The following is a 22,999-nucleotide window of genomic DNA, read 5'->3' as shown; positions in this document are numbered from 1 at the left end:
AAGGAAAAACTTTATATTTTAGACATATATCTAAGCCGTGTGACTTGTTTATTAGGAAAGCATTAACTCGATTGTTTGCTTGATCACACGATTTATATGATTGATTTTCTTATAAAGATTGAGTGATATACAATATGAGATGTCGAAAATCAACTTGGATTATGCTGTCCTAAATCTCTAAAGAGATAATCATTTAAAATGGACACTGGATACCGAGGTTATCCTAAAGTCAAAAGGACTTGGTGAATGAATCACAGAAGGCGATATTGCCAAACGAGAAAATTGATACATGGCAATATTAGTTATTAGCCACCATCTAAATGAGAGTCTAAAGAAATCAGTACCCCAGTAAAGAAAATCCACTAGAACTTTGGACCGCCTTACAGCGGAGATATGATCACCATAAAATGGTGCTATTACCAAAGGATAAAATTTGAGTGGAAGAACCTGAGATTTCAATACTATAAGTCTGTGGATGAATACAACTCGGTTCTGTTTAAGATAGTTTCAATGTTGAAACAATGTGGTGAAGAAGTAACTGAACAAGACTTTCTCTAATGTGTTACTGCAACAGCAGTATAGAGAAAGAGGTTTCACCACCTATACTGATTTGATCTCCTGTTTACTATTGGCTGAGACCAATAATGAGTTATTAATGAAAAACAGTGAGATGAGACCTCCCGGTACAAAATCATTACCCGACATTTCTAGGCTGATTTTGGAGCCTAAGAAAAAAAGTAATCTCGTCCAGCACAACAACCATTCCGGCCCTAGCCGTGAGAAAGGTTATGGACGAGGTCGTGACACATTTAAGACACATGGGCGAGGACGAGGCCGCAGTACCACACCCGGCTTTAGCCGTGGTCGAGGTCGAGGTCGAAGTGTGTCTTTTAAACCTTAAATAAAATCTTTTTTGTGTCACAAATGTGGTATGGGTAATCACTGAGCAAATAATTGCCAAACTCCAAAGCACTTGTATGAGCTTTACATAGAGAGTTTGAAGAAAAATCCGGAAGCCAACATGGCTTACCGGGATGGTGAAGATGACATGGATCATGACCATACTGATCAAATAGAGTATGAAACTCATGAAAAAGAAAATGATCAGATGGATTATGAGACTTCAGATGCCTTGAAAAAATTTCGACATCAAAACTCTATGATATGGATAAGAGTATATATGAGTTTATAAATAAGAGTATAGTCACTCGGCCAAGGCATTATATACACCTAATAAAAGACCCATTGAGTTATAAAGATTTAAAAATGAATGGTTTCCGCATTGAACCAATGGGCAAAAGAAATATAAATTCCTTAAGATTATAAAGAAAGTAAAAATCGCCCAAGGCATAAAAATGGTCGAGACTGTACTCCCAACTGATCTAAACTATGCTAAAAGATCAGTATGATAAAGGCAAAAGGCCTAGGTAACCAGATAGGTTGACCACAAAATTTTATACACTTTATGGCATGACTGGACTAGCCATCCAGGTCTTTAAAATTGATGCAAAGATTGATATCGAAAAAGGCACAAAAGAGTTATCCCATAGAATCTCACGTTGTGTAACATGTACACAAGGGAAACTCAATAGGCTATAATGTTCCAAGCATCTAAAATATTTATAGCATGTTCATGAGGGGGAGAAATGACACTCCCGTGGTCCATGAACAACACTAAAAATCCGAGTGACATGGTCTATGACCATGATAGAACTTGGCCGAATTCTTTGTGATACAAAGATCACTAGCTAATGCTTGGGAACACATGGATTTACATGTAATAAAAATATGCATCAGGCCATATAAAGTGAGCATAGATATTCCCATCTAAGAATGATAAAGGGTCATGATCCAGACATAGACCATCCTAAGAGATTATGTATAGACCACCACAATAATATGTGCCGTCTAGGATGGAACCTCATAAAAAGATGAGATAAGATTGGGAATATATGTTGGATATGAGAATGCTTTCTCCCACGATTTTATAAGAAACCTTGAGCCAAATATGGGTGATCAGATTAAGGCCAGGTTTACGGATTGCATGATTAAATCCGACTATCCAACATCAGGGGGAGAAAGAAATAAGCTGGTACAAGTATAAAGAAATGGAATGGTATTAACCATCCTTGTCTTGGCAAGATCCTCGGACCAGAGAATATGATTTAAGACGTCCAAAGAAAGATCATACAAAGCTAGCTAAAAGAATGCCAGACAGATTAGACCCGAAAAGAAAAAGAATGACTAAGTCATACCAGCTTAAGCACCACGAAATTAATGTCCTAGAAGAGACATAATCAAGTTGCTATAGAGTCTAAAGATAGACCAATATGTTCCATAAGATAAGGAACCTCGGAAATAAAAAGAAAGGTGCAAATAAAAGACATATCTGAGGTCATAAGAGAAACCAGACTAGACATTTAGATAAGGCTGCGCAGCTGAACATCTAAGATACCAGACCATGTAGTTTGGGACGCCAAACTGCAAGGTAATAAAGGTCCTTAGCAAGAATGAAATCTCTAATCGATTAGTTCATCTCTGGAACACAATGGAACACTATAAAAGAAGTGTCGACACATACATACACAAAAGATAAAGATGCATAAGAAAATAGCACTTGAGTTTAAAAGATATAAGCGAGGATCAGAACCCACGAGAATACAAGAATGCATTCATAGACTAAAAGAAACTGTGGGGGTTTAAGAAAGATTCAAAGAATCTATAAAAGAGATGGGTGTATTGGCCATATATAGAAACACCATCTGATAAGATAAAACCAGTGAAAAATGGGTCCTGTGTGGGAAAGGAAAAGAAATCGTGAGACATGGACTAAGGTGTTCATATTCCTATTTAAAGCATTCAAGGAATGGCTTTATTACACAAGGATACTCACAAAGACCAAGGAACAGATTATAAGGAGATATACTCCTATGTGGTGGATGCTACTACAAATCTGAAAGTGATAAAGGTCTGGATATAAGAAAAGAAAAATGTAGTAAGCAGCATGATTGATCACTGGATAAAGAAATGATAAGAGTATCAGAAAGATGAGAAAAGAAATTCTCATAGAATAGTTTTGTTCCTAAGCTATTCATGGACTGAAACGAAAGGCAGTTGCAGATAAGGCATATAATGCATGTAAAGGATAAGACTAAGTAATACTTAGTGAACGGAGTTCTATAAGAACGTCCCTGAACAGTCCATGCATATATTATGAAGGAAATTCCTTGTGTTCATACTTAAAGAAAAGATGATTAGATCGATTGATTCTTGGACAGGCTATGATAAGAATACAATGATCTATAGTGGAGATGATAGCCATGAATATGTATTGAGATCTATGATCCAAAGTACCAAGATAGAATGTGATATGGTCAAAAGAGAATAAGAGGATGAATCCATCAGATTCACGACCAAAGACCCATATCAACTAGGATCACGTCCAACCTAGTTCGACCTTAATCATCTTGGTTCTAGTCCAGCCCGTTCCGATCCGTTCCCTTCGGTCTTGTCCGACCTGAAACGTCCATAGTAAGGGGAACGGCATATTGATCCAAAAGTGGCTTAGTTTTGATGAACATCAAATTATAGCATGATAGCCATTCATGAACAAGTTATGGACATATAATAAAGAAGGTTCATGAAGAGTTTGGTCAAAAGCTATGAACGGGACACACACAATGGACATAGCATGATCCGAGTAGATCATGGATATACTAAGGCATTCATGGTCGAAATTTATCTAAGAAAGATGGACCATGTAATCATCTCGGTCTTGTTCCGGCCCCGTTTCGGCTCGATCCCCTCGATCATGTTCCGACTAAACCGGTTCCAGTGACCACTATATTCAAATCGTGGTATGGCTATAGACAAGGCATGTGTCCTTGGTCCAGGAAAGACTTTACATAAGTACTTTTAAGACTTATGCACATCCGACCAAAAGAAATGTATTGATATGATTGGCGCCTTCATATGGCAAGCCATACTAGGTCGGATAAGATTTATGGATATGTTCAGACCAGAAGACATTGATACTAAAGCCATACACGTCCCCTGCCATAAGTGTTATTGGCACTTTACTTAGATAAATTTGGCATGTCCGAACATGAGACAATGGGACATGATTAATATATCCTAAGTTACCTTCTAAGGAACTAAAAGTTTGAGATTGATTTATACTAACCAAACCCAAAAGAAAAGGGATTGTTTGGTTTTAATAAATGTTACAGGTTTATACAAGGTCTCAAACAGGTTATACACATTTGGAGAATGATGAAGAAGCACAAAGTACTACAAGTTCAGTCATGAGAAATGTTAGCCGACTTCTTCACCATGTCTACACCAACTACACATCTATGAAGTCTACCTATCCGTTTGGGACGTGGCAACAGAAGGACCAGTTCAAGACTTGGCGCCCATGAAGCTAAACCATCAAAGTGTCCATGCGCCAGACTTGAAGAACGGAGGTCCAGAACAGGGGGAGTAGTGTGTGTTGTACTCTTTTTCCTTCACTTCGGTTTTGTCCCACTGGGTTTTCCGAGTAAGGTTTTAATGAGGCAACATTAAGCACACTACAAGCTCTATATGGTTCTGGCATCCAAGGGGGAGTGTTATGAATATTATGTTTATGGATGTCCAGCCCATTAGATATTTACTTGTAATCTTGGTCCGTTTATGGCTCATTGTATTTAGGCCCATGTCGCCATGTATTTCCTATATAAGGAACATTTTGATTCAATAATAAAACACAGTTTCACAACAAAGACATGGATTTTGGACTAATTAAAACAAAGACTTCCTTTTTTTCCTCAACTTTTCTCTAATAATAATATATTAATAACATCTCAAAAAACACATAAAATAGAACTCGATGAACATTCGCCGGAAATATAAAATAGTGGTGGTGCTCTGTCTCCGTCGAAGCAATAACATATGAGATTTGTAAGTTGTATTATACATTGATGAGAATTGACTCTGTTGGTGCTTTCCTTTGTGGCTCCTTTTCAGATCTTCAGATCTCCGGCGACCACGCGCACGTCTTCTTCGCGAGACCCTCCGTTCAGTGCCTCACTCCGAATCTGACCCTATTGTTCGAGCTAGACCAGAGGAAGTTGATTCCATCGGATTTTATTTCTGGCTTTTGGAGAGTTTGTAATGGATGAGAAAGCAATTCAAGTGGAGAACGTTTTCTTAAAGTTACTCAAGAGGTTTGTATTTTTTTTTTTTGCAATCAGTTTCTGATTTTGTCTTGAAATTGGTCTAACTTCCTCGATTAAGCGAACATAACCATTTATTTGATCCATTTATTTGATTCACAGTGACCAAAACGTAAGAGAAACAATTGCTATATTTTTCTTTCTAAAAAAAACAATCACTATATTTTCAATAATGTTGTGTTGCAGATAAACTGCCTCGATCTATCTAGATTTTTCTTGAGTCTGTGATTTGTTAATGTGATCACTTCAAAGAGAAACAATTGCTATATTTTTCTTTCTCAAAAAAATAAAAATATCTATATTTTCAATAATGTTGTGTTGCAGATAAACTGCCTCGCTCTATCTAGATTCTTCTTGAGTCTGTGATTTGTAAATGTGATCACTTCCAAGTGACCAATGACGATGTTAAGAAGACAATTGACTGGGGAAAAACAGCTCCTAAACAAGTTTCTTTTTGAGTGACTTATGTCGTAAATCTCTCTTAGTATTTTCCTTCTTTTTCCAGCTCTGATTTTTCATTACTCCCTTATTTTATTGTACCATGCTGTCCACGCCCATGGTTATGAATATTATAATTCAACGATCTTCCGACTTTCTTTTTTTTTTAAAGAGTTTCCCGTTTATAATCTATATACGTGTCTGAAAGAGATGATTAATGAAATTTATTTTTATATAAATTTCTTTTTGAGAAAGCTCTTTTTATATAAATTAAGTTAACGATCTTTAATTTTTATTTTCAAAATCGCTAGTTGACCTTCTTGTTGAAGAACTTTTAATTTCAGATTGTCCAAAATAGCATATGGTTACCCGACACTACTAATTTATTTGTAGACACGTATATGATCTCATATGTGAATAAGTATTGGGTACAATATTTAAAAACACTGAGATATATATATATATATGTGGACGTAGTCGTGGGTGGACATAATGCAGTCAGGGGGTTGAATATTTTTTTTTTCATTTTTGGGTTGGCCAACTTTTTTTGTATTGAAAGGGAAGTTACAAGTTAAAAAAACTGGTAGAAGTTACAGGTTACAACCCCAACAAAACACAATCCGATTTTTATATATAAATAACTAGGTGATTTTTCCGTGCTCATGCACGGGGTTAAATATTTAAAACTAAAATACATTATAATAATTTATTTTTATTTTCAGTTATTCTGTTATTTATATTGTAACCAATATGCATGATTTATTTTAAACAATATTTTGTTATTTTAGTTAGACATATAATTTTTGATATATAATATTTTGACTGTTTGGTTATTATTTGGATATATTAGATAACATTTAATTTTCCAATTCAACAAATTTTCTTACTCAACTATAATATTTTTGTTATACTGATTAAATTTTGATTTATTTTGTTATTTTCATGTATTTTGACTCTTATCTTAGATTTGTAAAATATATATTGGTGAGATTATATATAATTTAATATTTTTTATTTTGAGAATTGAATAGTAAGAGTAAACTAAAGTGTTGATCGATTCAAAGTTACATAAATATATATATATATATATATAACAATGATAGTCTTTTCAAACCCTATATTTATAAGTTATATAAAATACTAAATTATAATACTTGGTTAATATATTTATAATATTATTTGAAAATTTCATATTTATTTAGTGATATGTTGAGTCACTCTATAATTTATATGTAAAAATATTTTTATAAATAAAAATATATTACTTTATTTAATGTCTAACTTTGTATAAAAAAATTGGATTGGTCTAGTTACTCATTTCTGGGTTTATAGTGTTACATATAGTATGTAAAATTAAAGTATAACTATTTTTAATCTAATCCAACCAAATCTTATGAACTGTATTCGTTGTATTAGTTTAGTTCTTTATCTTAGATGTGTAAATATATTTTTGATTTTTTAGTAATTTGGTATATATTAATTTGAAAAAATAAATTAGAAAAATAAAGAGATGATAGGTACAAAGTTGCATAAAAACATAATACATAAAATTTAAAAGAGAAAAATTATTTCCTTACTTTAATATCAAGATTATTCTACTGAGTTTTAATTTTTATGAAATCACATTTTATATGACAATATTTTTTATCATTGAAGTTATTTGAAAAATATAAAGGGAACTTAAATAAATAAGAAAGATTAGATTAAATTTTATTCATTAAAAATATCTTATTTTATGTTATTTAAATTATTTTGTAACAATTACTTAATATTTTTTAAATATATATTATTTTGTTTAAGATTATCTTGTAAAAGAGAATATTGTTTTGTTAATTTTCCTTATTGAATTATATTATATATAAAAGATAATTTTCGTTTTAAAATTTACAAATTTTTAATTATATAGTTTATTTGAAAAAATAAAGAAAAAGGAAACATAAATAAAAAAGGAAAATAATAAATATTTAATAATAGTAATTAGATATATATGATTCATTAAGGGCATCACTGTAATCAACCATCCTGAGAGTTAACGTGAGTGCGACACATAGGAAAGTGACTTTTCAAATAATATTGTAGAGATCGGCAGATGTATATTTTTTTTTTGAACAACATCGGTAGATGTATATTATTAAAAAAAATAATCCCAATAAGTTATTTTCCAACGACGATAATAAATTGGGAATTTGCACCCAATAGCATTCTTTGAGAACTCACATTAATTAAGAACCATACTTAAAAAGAAGAATAAAGAAAACAATATAAAACTAGTAAAACATGTGAAATTATAGCAAATCTTAGAATTGTCGTCACTGATTTGATTTCATGTCTGTCCTTAAAGAATACTAATATATTGGTTTGTCAAGCTGTAGAATTCTAGTTAATATATGCATATATTTCGAGGCTTGACATTGTGGGTTTATCCTATTTAACAATCATTTCAGAGATACGGAAAGAGATATTACTACTAAGCGGAAATGGTATCGACATACGCGTGGTTATGGACGCTTCTCGCCTTCGTTCTAACATGGATGGTTTTTTACCTCATCAAGAAAAAGAAGGCGGAAACTGACGAAGCAGAGGAGAGAAGAGACGGTGTTGCTGATGTTATCATTGTTGGCGCAGGTGTGGCAGGCTCGGCTCTAGCTTATGCTCTTGCTAAGGTATATTTGCGCATATGACGTTTTTCTCTTTTAACATCCATAAATTAATCACAGTGATTAAGGCCTCGTCACTAGCTATGACGGTCATAGCTTTGTCACTACCAAAAACCTAGATCTACCATGTTAATTGCCTTGGTCTAGTAGAGATGATTTTAGTTCGAATGAAAGTTGATGTTTTAAAACCTACATTAACTGATTGAACTAGGTTTTTGGTAGCTTTTCATAATATATATATTCTTCTTTTTTCTTTTTTGAAACTAGCTTTTCATGTGTTGTGCACTGATCAAAGTCAGATCTACTTTTTCTGTTGATCAGGGGGCTGATATTATTATCAGATAGTTTTATTACGTATTATTCCCTCTGTCCTATTTTAAGTGGTGTTTTAGGATTTTTATTTTGTCATATTTTTAAGTGATGTTCTCACTAATCTAAATAGAATTTAATATGATTTGAATTTTATGACCAATTATAAAATACTGTATTTTTTATTATTGGTTAAACTAGTTTTATTTAATGTATTTTTATGTTATCAAAATAAACTAAATAAAAATATGTGTTTTCTTAATCTATGTGTAATAACCTAAAACATTACATAAAATGGAACAGAAGGAGTATTATTTTGAAAGTAGCCCTCTCCGTAATGTGGTGTTCGGTGTAATATTTAACCGATATTGTACTGATTTTAGAGGGTTTAGTTAGTACATATAATCTTTTAGAAGAAAAGAGGCGGACCCACTAGTAGGGGTCACATGACACCCTTAAATGATCATATAAAATATATTGTGTATAATTTGTCTTTTTTGCTTAAACTTTCGTGCATTGATATCTAAATGCGGCAAGGTGTTACATTTTACAGAATTTGTAAACACACTAATAATAAAAGATTGGACCAGAGAAACCCATTTTTACGATGGTAACAAAGATGAGGGCCCATGTAGAATTTGTCAAAAAATCTCTAGCAACAAAAGGTTGCTTTCTTCTCATGGACACCCCAAGAATTCAGGGTTCAACCCCTTACAATATTAAATTTAATTTTCTAAAGTTTTATATATATATAACTCCGATTAAATATTCTGCTGGGTCCGTACTGTGTATGGTGTAATATTATTGATCTTGGGGTATTTTAAATCTTAGTAAACCAATAAAACAAAAACACATTTATTGATACATAAGAAAGTTTTCTTAAAAGAAAAAGTTTGGATTTCTGAAACTATATAAATACGGTTCTAAAATATTGTAGATGGTTTATTTTTATAATCAATAAATGCTCTAAAATGGATATATAATTCAATTATGTTTTCTTGATAAGTTACATTTTCAGTGTTTGATTTGCGTTTGTTCTGAACAAATATATTTTCAGAACCATTTCTTTAGCTTTTAGTCCAACATTTAAGGGAAATTGTGGTTGCCGTTTTTTTAAGAGAGACTGCAATAAAGGCAGTAAATGTGGATGCACGGATGTCCATGAATTTTAAATACAACAAAAGAAAATAGAATGCGGATGGAAAAAAGGTTACGAAAATAAAAATACTTGATCTGATCATTTGAATTTTAAGTACTAATTTTGACGAGTCTCTACAGTAATGTTATTTTAAGTTTTGTCGTTAGTAGTATTCAGTATGTGTATATGATTTGCATGCCGATCTAGGATGGGCGGCGAGTACATGTGATAGAGAGGGACTTAAAAGAACCTCAAAGATTTATGGGAGAGCTGATGCAAGCAGGAGGACGCCTCAAGTTAGCTCAGCTTGGCCTTGAAGGTTTCTCTCTCTATTTCTCTTCACATTCATCACTACACAATGAGTCAATGATGCTTGATCTCTTGTTGCCATACACGTATGGGTGTATCTAAACTCAGTTGTGGTTTCTACCAGATTGTTTGAAGGAGATAGACGCTCAACAATCAAATTCCTTGGCACTTTACAAGGACGGGAAACATGGGACCTTGTATTATCCGAAGTGCTCTAAATATCGGCAGTTTCTTAGATTAGTCCTAAGTGGTTTTGGTGTGGGGTCTACCACTTTTTCTCAATTACCCAACCCATATGTCCTAATATAAGAAACGTCCTAAACTCTGTCCTTAACCTTTTTCTCTTCTTCTTTCATGTGATTGGTTTCTTTCAACGTGATCGGACAAAACAAAATTAAAAAAAAAAAAACAATTTACCTTAGGACTTTCACAGGTCCTATTGATAATGATCCCTAAGTTTCCATATGAACCAAACAGTAGATTCTTACGTAATGGCCGTCTGGTACAAGGTCTACGCAAAAAGGCAGCTTCTCTTACCAAGTACGTGCATCTATTTACATATAGCAGATTGATATCTTGTGTTTTTAATAGATTTTACCATTCATTTATCATGCATTTGGATCATCTAGGATAGCATTTAGACTTGTTTAGTTTGCATTGCATTGCATTTGTTCTTATCAGGTGATGGAGATGCTAAGTGGTGACTTTGGAGCAATTGGAGGTGGATTGGAGGCAAGATTGGTGTTTTTCGAGTTCATGGCGTGATGACCAAGTGTCCCAGCGGCTTCATGTGACAGGCAGCGGCATTTTGACCTTGCAGGAAGCCGATGCACATCACACAGCGGCCAAATGGTCATCCAGCGGCCTGGTGTCATGGCGAAAAGCCGGTGCAGAAGTTCTGCTGAAAATTCTAAGTGCTGGAGCGGCTTTTGGTGCAGCGGCTTCACCAAACCGCTGGAGAAAAACACACCTCCCTGCCCAACTTCGACTTCTCGCAGTGGCCAAGTGACGACGCGTCAAAAACCAGCTGTGATGTCACAGCGGCTTTTTGCACCTCCAGCGGCTTATTGGACGCGTCAAAAACCAGCTGTGACACTTAGAAAAAAATATTCACATCTGTTTTTACCAACTTTTACCCAAATTATCTTGGGTCAACCAAGGTTTGTTGGGTCGACCCAGCTCGTTTTTAGGCTACTATAAATACTCTTTAGACCCTAATGATGGGATTATCTTGTTTTCTCTTAAGAACACATTGAAACCTTGAAGAAAGATTGAATCTTTAGTTTCTTTTCTTCTTATTTCTTTGTGATTGTTGGATTAAACTTGCTTCTCAACATGATTTCTCTTGAATCAACCATGGGTTTAAGGTTAATCATGAAGATTAGTGAGTAGACTCCTTTTGGATTCATGGGTTAGGGAGACCAAGGGTGATTAAGCTAGATCTAAGGTGTTTTAGTATAGATCTCTCTTGCTCCTTGCTAGTAGAGTGTTCTCAATGCATCTTTTGAGTTGGCCTCTCAAAAGTTGAGCTTTAGGCATTTCCCACCCACAAGGTGTTTGATGAAATGCCTGAACCAACTCTCCTAAGCTTTTAACATACTTTGCCAAAGAGATTTGTTGTTAAAGGTGTTAAGATGGCTAGTAGACTTGTTCTCCATGATTGCTTTTGTAACATTCAACCAAAGAGATTTGATGCTTGAGTTGCCTTAGCAAATGAACATTCATTTAGAGATAGAGTTTGTTTAGGATTGTGTCTAGGCTTAAGGTTGATAGATTGATTGAAAAGCTGCCACCTTTAGATTGAAACTTGATCACCCAATGTCAATTCCCTAATCCCATGAGTCCTCTTGCTTCATATTGAGAATCAAAGATCATTTCTTTATTGCATTTCTACTCTAGTTCTTAGTTCACTTCACTTCACTCAATTGGTTGCACTTAGATTAAGTATAGACTTGCATTCCCTTTGCATTAGAAACACTTAGAATTGGTTCGACAATCTTTTATACTACATCATTTGATTAGGAGCCTTGAAAACTCCTGTTATCAAATTGGCGCCGTTGCCAAGTTCTATTGTGATTTTGACATTGGGATTTAGTCATTTGCTTGAGACTAAGTCATTTTTCTTATTATTGTGATATTGGCTCTGCTTTTTCCTTTTTCTTTTTCATTTCAGGTGTATGAACTTGAGAAGTAGAGGGACTACAAACCTCACTCCTCTAGTACCAGACATCCGGGCTTTGGAAAGAGAGAACACAAGAAGAAGGAGAGAAGAGGAGCAACAGGCTCATTTCAACAGATTGGGTTTTGATATGGCTCACCATCAGAACCAGAATCGAGATGGAGAGATCCCTTTAGGAGCTGCCCAAGAGGGAAATGGTCAAGGAGCTGCCAACCTTGGACCACGACATCCACAGCGCCAAGCTAGAGCAATTGGTGCCCATGATCAGCCTAACATACATGGAAATAGGGCTGGCATTAGAGCACCAGCTGTGGAGAACAACAACTTTGAGATCAAGTCAAGCTTGATCAACATGATCCAAAGCAACAAGTACCATGGGCTTGCTTTGGAAGATCCTCTAGATCACTTGGACAACTTTGATCAGCTGTGTGGCACCATCAAGATCAATGGTGTTTCTGAAGATGCATTGAAGCTTAGACTGTTTCCATTCTCTTTGGGAGATAAAGCTCACACATGGGAGAAGGGTCTCTCAAGAGATAGCATCCGGACATGGGATGAGTGCAAAGAAGCCTTCCTCACCAAATTCTTCTCTCACTCACGAACTGCGAAGCTTAGGAATGAGATTTCAGGATTTCAACAGAGGAATCTTGAAGGTTTTGGTGAAGCATGGGAACGATTCAACAGCTACATTACTCAATGTCCTCATCATGGTTTCACCAAGGAAAGCTTGCTTAGTACCTTCTACAGGGGCGTTCTCCCATCTTGCAGAAACAGGCTTGACACTGCTAGTAATGGTTTCTTCTTGGGCAGAACTGTGCAGGATGCAGAGGAGCTGGTGGAGAACATGGCAAAGAGTGACTCAGTCTACAATGAGGAGTATGATAGAGCCAACAGAGGGGATGACCAGCAGACAAGGAAAGATATCAAGTCTTTGCAAGACAAGTTGGACTTGGTTCTTTCCAACCAATCCAAGAAGGAGCAGGTTAGCTTTGTTGGTGATCCTAGTCAAGAGTTTCCTTCTAAGGTGAATGAAGTTAATGGTTTGGAAGGGCAAGAAGAGCTTTGCTTCATCAACAACAATGGTACATGGTACAGAAAGGAGCCCAACTTTCAGCAAAACAACTACCATCAAAGACCTCACTACAACAATCAGCAAGGAGGATACCAGGCCACGCAAAGCTACCCTCCTGGTTTCAGCAACCAAAATAATCAGTCTACTCAAGCTCAAGGCAGTTCTTCTCAAGCTCCAGCTTCAGATTCAAGTGTGGATTCTATGTTCAAGAAACTCTTGGACTTTCAAGCCAGAAATGAGAAGACAATGGTTTATGAGTTCAAGAACATCCACACAAAGATTGATGGGAACTACTCTGACCTCAACAACAAGTTCTTACAACTTGCATCTCGCTTCAACACTTTGGAGAGTCAGGTCGCCTCTATGACATCATCTTCCAAGAGCTCAATGGGATCTCTACCAGGAAAACCAGAAAAGAATCCCAAGGAGTCTTGCAATGTTATCATCTCTACTACTTCTTCAGAGATTGAGCTGAGTGATTATGAGAAAGAGGTAGATGAGATTGAGAAGCTAGTGTTTGGGAAAGTTGAAAAATTGGTTGTAGCAACCGCTGAAGCACAGATGGTGGATAAAGTTATGGAAAGGGTTCAGGTACAAGCTGAAAGGAAGGTTAAAGCAACGAATTTGCAGAGAGTTGAGCCTAAGGCTGAGAAACCGGTAGAAAAAAGAGCTGACCACAAGCTGAAAGAGACCAAGCTGGAAGAAGCTCCTGAGGTTGAGCTACCACCATATGAGGTCCCACTCCCATTTCCACAAAGGGTCCTCACCAAAGCTCAGAAGAAGGTTATCTCCAAGTTCAGAAAAGATCTTAGTGATGTTGGGGTCAGGCTCCCAGAAATCTCCGGTATGCGTGAAGCTCATGTCCAAATGATGCTCATCAAGGACATTCTACACCACCAAGCAGAAGTGGCTGAGCTTTTGGACATCTCCATTTTGAAGATTGATACACCAGTCCCTCCACAGTCCCTCCCTAAGCTAGAGTCTCAAGGGAAGTTCACATTGTCTTGCTCCCTTGGTAAGATCACTATGAATGATGCTTTGGTTGATTCTGGTGCAAGTGTGAATGTGATCTCATTGGAAATGGTGAAAAGTCTTGGTATTGAGAGCATGGAGCCAAACACATCTTCTCTCATGTTTGGGGATTCATCTTCTACAACCCCCATTGGCCTCATCAAGGATTTCCCTTTGAAGATTGGAGCATGCACAATTCCTATAGACCTTACTGTTCTGAAGATGGCAACTGAGAAGAGAGTTCCTTTGATCCTTGGCACTCCATTTCTCACAACAGTTGGAGCTTGCATTGACTTCCCAAACAATAAGGTCACACTCCTCAATGTGAACAAAGCTGTCTCCTACCCAATTCAGTCTTCAATGGATGTTGGGTATTGTGGAACAATCACTTGTGAAGAACCATCCATTGAGAATACCCAAGCTGGAGTGGCTGTTTGTAAGGAAGAAGGTCTTATTGGAGAGTCTTCTCGAGAGCTATGTGTTGAGCACTTGGAAAGTGCTAAAAAGGAGGAGGTGAGTAAAGCCACAAAGGCTGCTCATGACATGAAGAAGATAGTGAAAGAAACTCATTCTCCACCTCTTGATAAGACTCCTCACACTCTCACTCTCCACCCAATGAAGCTCAAGGATGGAGCCATTGAGTACAAGATCAAGTGCAAAGGCAGGTCCAAGCCATTCTCAAGTGCAAGGGCCATCATCACTCCTCAGCTTCAAAACGACCCCATCAAGCTCCAAGAGCTCCTCTCTCAGGTCCTCACTATCACTCTTGAAGGTGGGAAGGATCCTCCTTCTCACTAGTACAAGAGAAAAGGTAGTCAAGCTAGTGACTCAAAACAAGCTCACTTGGGAGGAATTCCCATGGTTATCCTTGTATATAAATTTGCTATTTCATTTCTTTATGTTTTCAATAAGTGTGGCAGAAGTTTAAGGCCAGCTCAAAGCTCAAGCTCTAGACACCCATTACCACACTTCACTCTCCACTTGAGGTATCACTCCAACATTTCTTTGTACATACCATTGCCTTTATCATATTTTTGGTATCTCCTTCTCTCTTACTCACACAGAGACTGTGTGATTTAAGTTTGGGGGAGGTACCAAGTATTTAATCATGTTTGTTTTGTTGATTGTGAGTCTCATGCATTGCATTGTACATTCATATATGCATAGAAAAAACCATAAAAATTAAAAAAAAAAATTGAAAAATGCATAAAGAATCATGTAGTTGCATCACTTGCATTCTTAGGATTGAGTCTAGATCATATAGATTGCATTCACTTGCATATGGAGCAGCTGTTGATAATGCCTTGTAAAGAACACTTGTTTGCACTGAATTTGACACCCTAGTTAAGCATATCAAGTAGCTTGTGCATCTCTTGAAAGCCTTGCATGCTTCGTGCCTTGAAAACTCTTCTTGAAACTTGTATGCTTGCTTGTCATTGACATTGTTCTGAAAACCAGCTCCGAACTGAACTTAGGCTTAAATGAACTTAATTTCTCTCACTTATGGGCATTTGCATACTTGATCATGGTTCCCATACACATTTGGGTTATCTTTTTCCATTGTACCACTCTTTGTTAACCCAAATGGTACTCCCTCACCCTTGAACCCTTACCTTTCTTTGAAGCCAACATTAATTTGCATGAGTGAGGTCTTTTCTGATAGCTTGTCATGTGCAAAATCTTGAGAGTATTGGAGGCGACATGGATTTGTTCTCATCTCTTGCTAGCATAGGATCATGATTTGAGCTAGCTTCTAGGATGATGGTTGGGTTTATGTCCTTTATAAGCTTGTATCTTGGGTTTGGATAGTGAAAAAGTTGAGAAAGATGAACAAAAGAGTGTAGATTGATAAGAAAAGCCTTAGGGACCTTAGAATAAAAAGAAAAGAAAGCTCTAGATTGTGGTCTTTGACTCCTTCCCCCTAAAAAAAAAAAAAAAAAAAAAAAAAAAAAAAAAAAAAATGATAAGAAGAATCAATAAGATAGTGGGGAAGGGAAAAGAGAAGTAAGAGCTAAGCATTGAGCAAAGATTATCCCTTGTTGGCTAAGTAAAAAGAAAAGAAAAAGAGAAATTTGTTCATTGGGTTAGACATGAAAATGAGTTGCTATTTGGGTTGTGGAATGAAGTGAATGGGGGTAGAACTTGTAATCACTTAGGAAAAGGGTAGAATGATGAGAATGGATCCATGTATGCATGAGTTGCTTCTAATCTTAGATAAATTTTGCATAATGATCAAGCTCCTTGTTCTTGAGTGATAACCACTTTAGAATGATGCATTTGAACCCTTCTCTTCATTCACTTTAGACCATTTGTTTACCTAGCCAAATGATTGAGATCATGTGCCCATTTGTGAGAATCCACCTTGTGTGTGTGTGTGTGTGAATCAATGTGAGAGCTGGTAGGAAGACTTGTTGGTTGATGAGTATTGCATCTTGTGTAAAGGCATAAGAGTATCTTGATAGGCCTAGAGAAGCTAGAGTGTAATAAGAGAGTTGCTCATGCTATTTGCTATATTTCTTTAGGATGTCAAGTTGAGTGTTTTTGGTGTCTTTTGGCTATGAGCTCCCACCTTCAAACTTCTTCTCCAAATAAGTTCTTGAAAGTTTACTTGTGGACAAGTAAAGGGCAAGTTTGGGGGAGTTGATATCTTGTGTTTTTAATAGATTTTACCATTCATTTATCATGCATTTGGATCATCTAGGATAGCATTTAGACTTGTTTAGTTTGCATTGCATTGCATTTGTTCTTATCAGGTGATGGAGATGCTAAGTGGTGACTTTGGAGCAATTGGAGGTGGATTGGAGGCAAGATTGGTGTTTTTCGAGTTCATGGCGTGATGACCAAGTGTCCCAGCGGCTTCATGTGACAGGCAGCGGCATTTTGACCTTGCAGGAAGCCGATGCACATCACACAGCGGCCAAATGGTCATCCAGCGGCCTGGTGTCATGGCGAAAAGCCGGTGCAGAAGTTCTGCTGAAAATTCTAAGTGCTGGAGCGGCTTTTGGTGCAGCGGCTTCACCAAACCGCTGGAGAAAAACACACCTCCCTGCCCAACTTCGACTTCTCGCAGTGGCCAAGTGACGACGCGTCAAAAACCAGCTGTGATGTCACAGCGGCTTTTTGCACCTCCAGCGGCTTATTGGACGCGTCAAAAACCAGCTGTGACACTTAGAAAAAAATATTCACATCTGTTTTTACCAACTTTTACCCAAATTATCTTGGGTCAACCAAGGTTTGTTGGGTCGACCCAGCTCGTTTTTAGGCTACTATAAATACTCTTTAGACCCTAATGATGGGATTATCTTGTTTTCTCTTAAGAACACATTGAAACCTTGAAGAAAGATTGAATCTTTAGTTTCTTTTCTTCTTATTTCTTTGTGATTGTTGGATTAAACTTGCTTCTCAACATGATTTCTCTTGAATCAACCATGGGTTTAAGGTTAATCATGAAGATTAGTGAGTAGACTCCTTTTGGATTCATGGGTTAGGGAGACCAAGGGTGATTAAGCTAGATCTAAGGTGTTTTAGTATAGATCTCTCTTGCTCCTTGCTAGTAGAGTGTTCTCAATGCATCTTTTGAGTTGGCCTCTCAAAAGTTGAGCTTTAGGCATTTCCCACCCACAAGGTGTTTGATGAAATGCCTGAACCAACTCTCCTAAGCTTTTAACATACTTTGCCAAAGAGATTTGTTGTTAAAGGTGTTAAGATGGCTAGTAGACTTGTTCTCCATGATTGCTTTTGTAACATTCAACCAAAGAGATTTGATGCTTGAGTTGCCTTAGCAAATGAACATTCATTTAGAGATAGAGTTTGTTTAGGATTGTGTCTAGGCTTAAGGTTGATAGATTGATTGAAAAGCTGCCACCTTTAGATTGAAACTTGATCACCCAATGTCAATTCCCTAATCCCATGAGTCCTCTTGCTTCATATTGAGAATCAAAGATCATTTCTTTATTGCATTTCTACTCTAGTTCTTAGTTCACTTCACTTCACTCAATTGGTTGCACTTAGATTAAGTATAGACTTGCATTCCCTTTGCATTAGAAACACTTAGAATTGGTTCGACAATCTTTTATACTACATCATTTGATTAGGAGCCTTGAAAACTCCTGTTATCACAGATTTATTTTGTAGCATGGAGATTTCAAACCTACTAATATTTGGAATTTGCAGTTGATAAAATTTTCCTAGTGGAACTGGAATTCGATGTAGTTTATGAAATTTTCATTTCAAACTCAGTTGACGAATAAAACTATCTGTCACTATTATACTCTCTCCGTTCATGAGATATGAATTTTTTGAAGTAGATTTACGCATATGGATAATATAATAAATGTATATTTAAATTTATTATTTATTTTAATTTTAAATAATTATCAACCAGTGATATTTAACTAATTTATCAATTAACGTTTCTAAAAGTATATAACTTTTTTTTTTTTTTTTTTTTTTAAAGTATATAACTTACTAATCCCAGTTATTAAAAATTTAGTATAGAGATAAGAATACATAAGGGTACATAGTTAGATAAGGATACATTATACTCTCTATACTAATATCATAAAAATTTAGTATAGAGATAAGGATACATAGTTAGATGAAGTTGTAATGTGCTTGTATTTATCTACTTAGTTCCTTCTCCTTAGCTAGTTAGGATATTCTCTTGTATAAATACTCTGCTCTGTAAATCAGCTAGGTTAAATATTCATTATATTTAGAAAATATACTTTGTATAAATAGAAAAATCAATAAAAAACCTCTAGTCGAACGTAAGGAATATAATTTCATCTTCTTAATACAATGCAATGAACATTGGCAGTGTGCAACTAGAAGAAGGAACGGTGAAGTCTTTGATAGAAGTTAAAGGTGTGGTTAAAGGAGTGACATACAAGAATAGCGCAGGGGAAGAAATAACTGCATTTGCACCTCTCACTGTGGTATGCGACGGTTGCTATTCAAACCTTCGTCGGTCAGCCATCGATAACAAAGTGAGTGGACACTATATACGTTGATTTATACAACAGTTTGTCCCTTATTTTTCGGGTTGTTTTTGAAGGAAACTCCCGTCTTGGAACCCTTTTTATATGCATCATGATCATATACTTTCTATATGTATACAGGATGAAGTGCTCTCGCATTTTGTGGGTTACGTCGTGAAAAATAGCCGACTTGAAGATCCACATAGTATGCATCTGACTTTTTCTAAACCTTTCCCATGTGCTATATATCAAATAACCAGCGATGAGGTTCGCGTCGCTGCCGAGCTTCCTGCTGACAGTATTCCTTCTATGGCGAATGGCGAAATGGTTAACTTTCTTAGGAAAACTCTGGCTCCTCAGGTACGTATTCAAGGAATCATAAGGAGTTTCTTTGATTTCAAATGTTGAAATTTTGTTTATGTAGCTTAATTTGTATCATTAATCCCATACGTGTCGTAGATACCTGAAGCTGGAAAGCTCCGGGAGACTTTTTTGAAAGGGCTTGACGACGGACTACTGGAGGTAAAAATACATCCGAATAAGAGTATGTCAGCGAAGCCGTGTGATAGGAGAGGAGTTATTGTGTTGGGAGATGCGTTCAATATGCGTCATCCTATAATAGCTTCAGGAATGATGGTTGCACTCTCGGACGTTCTCATTATACGTAATCTTCTAAGGTCATTGCCTAACATTGGTAATACCAAGAAGGTCTCGGAACTTATCAAGTCCTTTTACATCATCCGCAAGGTTGGTTGTTTTTATAAATGTATAAAAGTTAAATGGATTTTATATTTCAAAAAAGGAAAAAAAAATGGCAATATATATAAATGAAGTGATATCATGGTATACGCTACATGAGGTCATGTTTAGATGTATATTTGACTCTTTTAGTTAACGATCAATTGGGGAACATTTGGACACTGCATTGTACATTAGTATTAGCCATCGCCTAAAATGCTCACAAAAAGCTAAGATTTTCTATATTCACATTCGCTTTCTACTTGTGTTGATTTTGGATGGCAAAAGCCAATGGCGGCTACGGTGAACACGCTGGCGGGTATCTTTTCACAAGTGCTTATCGCTACAACGGACGAAGCAAAAGAGGGAATGCGACAAGGCTGCTTTAATTACTTGTGCACTGGTGGTTTCCGAACATCTGGAATGATGGCTATTCTTGGAGGCATGAACCCACGTCCCCTTACTCTAGTACTTCATCTTGTAGCCATCACTCTCACCTCCATGGGCTACGTGCTCTCTCCATTTCCTTCTCCCCGTCGCTTTTGGCATAGCCTCAGAACTTTAGCGGTAACGATATCTATACTTTCTGACTATTTTTACACATGTTACATATTCAACAACGGTTACATATTTGCTGTCTTGATGTGTTCTTATGTGAATCACTAGTGGGCTTTGAAAATGTTGGGTGCACATATGGTGGATGAAGGATTCAAAGAGATGTTGATTCCGACAAACGCAGCTGCGTATCGCAGAAACTATATGGCCACAGCCAGCGACTGACTGTGGATTGATCACTCAAAACCAAGACTATTTGTAACCCATCAGTCTGTTTAAAATTTTTAATAAAGAATTGGGTCCAGTTGAGCCTTTGATCAGGCCTTGTTGTTTTGTCTTGTAACCAAACTTTGGATATGTTACACGCTGATTTATTATATTCTATCTGTTGATTCTTAATTTTCTGCTTACGTCTATTTCAATTTCTTCGCTGATAATGAAAGGTTGACAGAAAAAATGTGTATATATGAATTACTTCGCTGATTCCACTACGTCCCCCTAACAAACTCAACCTTCTTTGATATCGCTAGGTAGTCTCTTGCACACAGAAGCATTGTCTTCAACTTCACTTTCAGTCCAAGTCAAATGTTGAAGCCCGATGAAGAAGGAAAGAGATGAAAGAATGTTAAAGGTATAGGACAAGCCCTCAGGCCCATCAAAAATCAACTGTTACTCTTCTGTTAAAACAGAGCATCTTGTATGAAAATAGAACAAAAACGACTATGGGAAAGGAAAATAAACTACATTTGGAGTTTTGTCACCCGTTTTATCACTTCTTTTGTTTCATTTTAATTGTCGTTTTAGATTTATACACATAAAATTAAAAAATATTTAAGTTTCCATATTTTCAAAATAAAAACATTATTAACTATATAGCTAAGCATATTTCAATCAATTGAAAAAATAATCAGAAGAATATTGTTAATTAATTTTGTATTGAAATTCTAAAACAATACTTGGTTTGAAACAAAAATTGTATTCTACAACAACGAATAAACTGAAATAGAGAGAGTGTATCATTGAACTAAACTTAATTTTTGAAAAAAAAAACTCTATATGCTTCTATATCCCCCCCCCACCCCACCCAATTTATTTTGGGTTCCATTATTGCTGAGAAGACCTCCATAATCAGGGAAAAGTGCCTATTCCAACCTGAACAATTTGGATCGTGCCAAATACAACCCGAACTAATGGTTAGTGCCAAATACGACCTGAACTCAATTAAAACTTTAAAAACCTACTCGAACTTTTTAAAACGTACCTAAATCTACATTGAAATATTATTAAAAAGTTGACATTATATAAACTACTATTTTTTCATCGTATTAAATTTTAAAACTTTGGTGATAATTTTTTCTGATTTACATACATACATAACATGTTTTTACTTATTATATCTTCAATAAACTTATATCTTACTAAAATATAAATAATAAAATATTTATAATTACATGATCTTAAATATACTTAAAATTTTGAAGTTATTTATAAAAATTTCTTGTATAGATTATTTTTATTTTTAAAACTTAAGTGATTTTTTTTCAAAAGTTATTATTATATATTTTAATATTTTGTTCAATTTTGAAAGGTAAAAGGTTCAAAATATAAATAACTTCAAAAATTTTGAACAAAATACCAAAATATATAATAATAACTTTGAAAAAAATTCACTTAAGTTTTAAAATAAAAATAATCTATACATTTTTTTTAAATAACTTTAAAATTTTAAGTATATCTAAGATAATTTAATTATAAATATTTTATTATTTATATTTTAGTAATATATAAGTTTATTGAAGATATAATAAGTAAAAACATGTTATGTATTTATATAAATGAGAAAAAATTATCACTAAAGTTTTAAAATTTAATACGATGAAAAAATAGTAGTTTATGTAATTTCAACTTTTTAATAATATTTCAATGTAGATTTATGCACGTTTTAAAAAATTCGAGTAAATTTTTAAAGATTTAATTGAGTTCAGATCGTATTTGGCACTAACCATTAGTTCGGGTTGTATTTGGCACGATCCAAATTGTTCAGGTTGGAATAGACACTTTTCCACCATAATCGCGTATCTTTCCATCAGGAATTATCTCCTCCTCCATTATAAATGGGCCACGTCACCCCTCTTGCCATTTCAGCTTGTGCACATATAGGATATAGCTTAATAAATCTAGATTAATTTGTACAATAATCTAACAAAGGTAACATGATTAACCAGGAATATCTAATACAACCTAAAATAAAATTTATTTTTTTTTTCTCAACAAAAGTTATTAATACTAATATGGTTTTAGAAACTTACTCATTTTTGTCGTAAGAAACTAAAAAATAAGTTTCGTTATAAAATTCTTTACAAGTTGAGTATTTATTTGAAACGTATACATATTCTTG

At 35.4% G+C, this 22,999-nt stretch overlaps 1 protein-coding gene, 1 long non-coding RNA gene and 1 other non-coding gene across 3 annotated transcripts; 2 read left to right on the top strand and 1 right to left on the bottom strand.

Moving 5' to 3' along the window:
- Nucleotides 1–4,765: 4,765 nt before the first annotated feature.
- Nucleotides 4,766–5,801, top strand: LOC130497049 (uncharacterized). The gene is made up of 2 exons (XR_008936087.1): nucleotides 4,766–5,207; nucleotides 5,541–5,801. It is a non-coding gene; the product is annotated as an uncharacterized LOC130497049 (long non-coding RNA).
- A 2,292-nt stretch (nucleotides 5,802–8,093) lies between these two features.
- Nucleotides 8,094–20,994, top strand: LOC108837227 (squalene epoxidase 4-like). Its single transcript, XM_056989911.1, has 9 exons — nucleotides 8,094–8,317; nucleotides 9,966–10,077; nucleotides 10,192–10,307; nucleotides 10,525–10,607; nucleotides 19,149–19,317; nucleotides 19,450–19,668; nucleotides 19,768–20,055; nucleotides 20,335–20,613; nucleotides 20,713–20,994. The coding sequence occupies exons 1-9, from the start codon at nucleotides 8,132–8,134 to the stop codon at nucleotides 20,824–20,826; spliced, it is 1,566 nt and encodes a 521-aa protein (XP_056845891.1). The 5' UTR covers nucleotides 8,094–8,131; the 3' UTR covers nucleotides 20,827–20,994.
- LOC130497157 (small nucleolar RNA R71) lies at nucleotides 12,854–12,960 on the bottom strand. Its single transcript, XR_008936168.1, has one exon. It is a non-coding gene; the product is annotated as a small nucleolar RNA R71 (small nucleolar RNA).
- Nucleotides 20,995–22,999: the final 2,005 nt, after the last annotated feature.

This window comes from Raphanus sativus, chromosome 6 (genome assembly GCF_000801105.2).
Source record: "Raphanus sativus cultivar WK10039 chromosome 6, ASM80110v3, whole genome shotgun sequence".
Lineage (NCBI taxonomy): Eukaryota > Viridiplantae > Streptophyta > Magnoliopsida > Brassicales > Brassicaceae > Raphanus > Raphanus sativus.
Note: the sequence above shows the minus strand (reverse complement) of the source record. Positions and strands in the feature narration are given on the sequence as shown.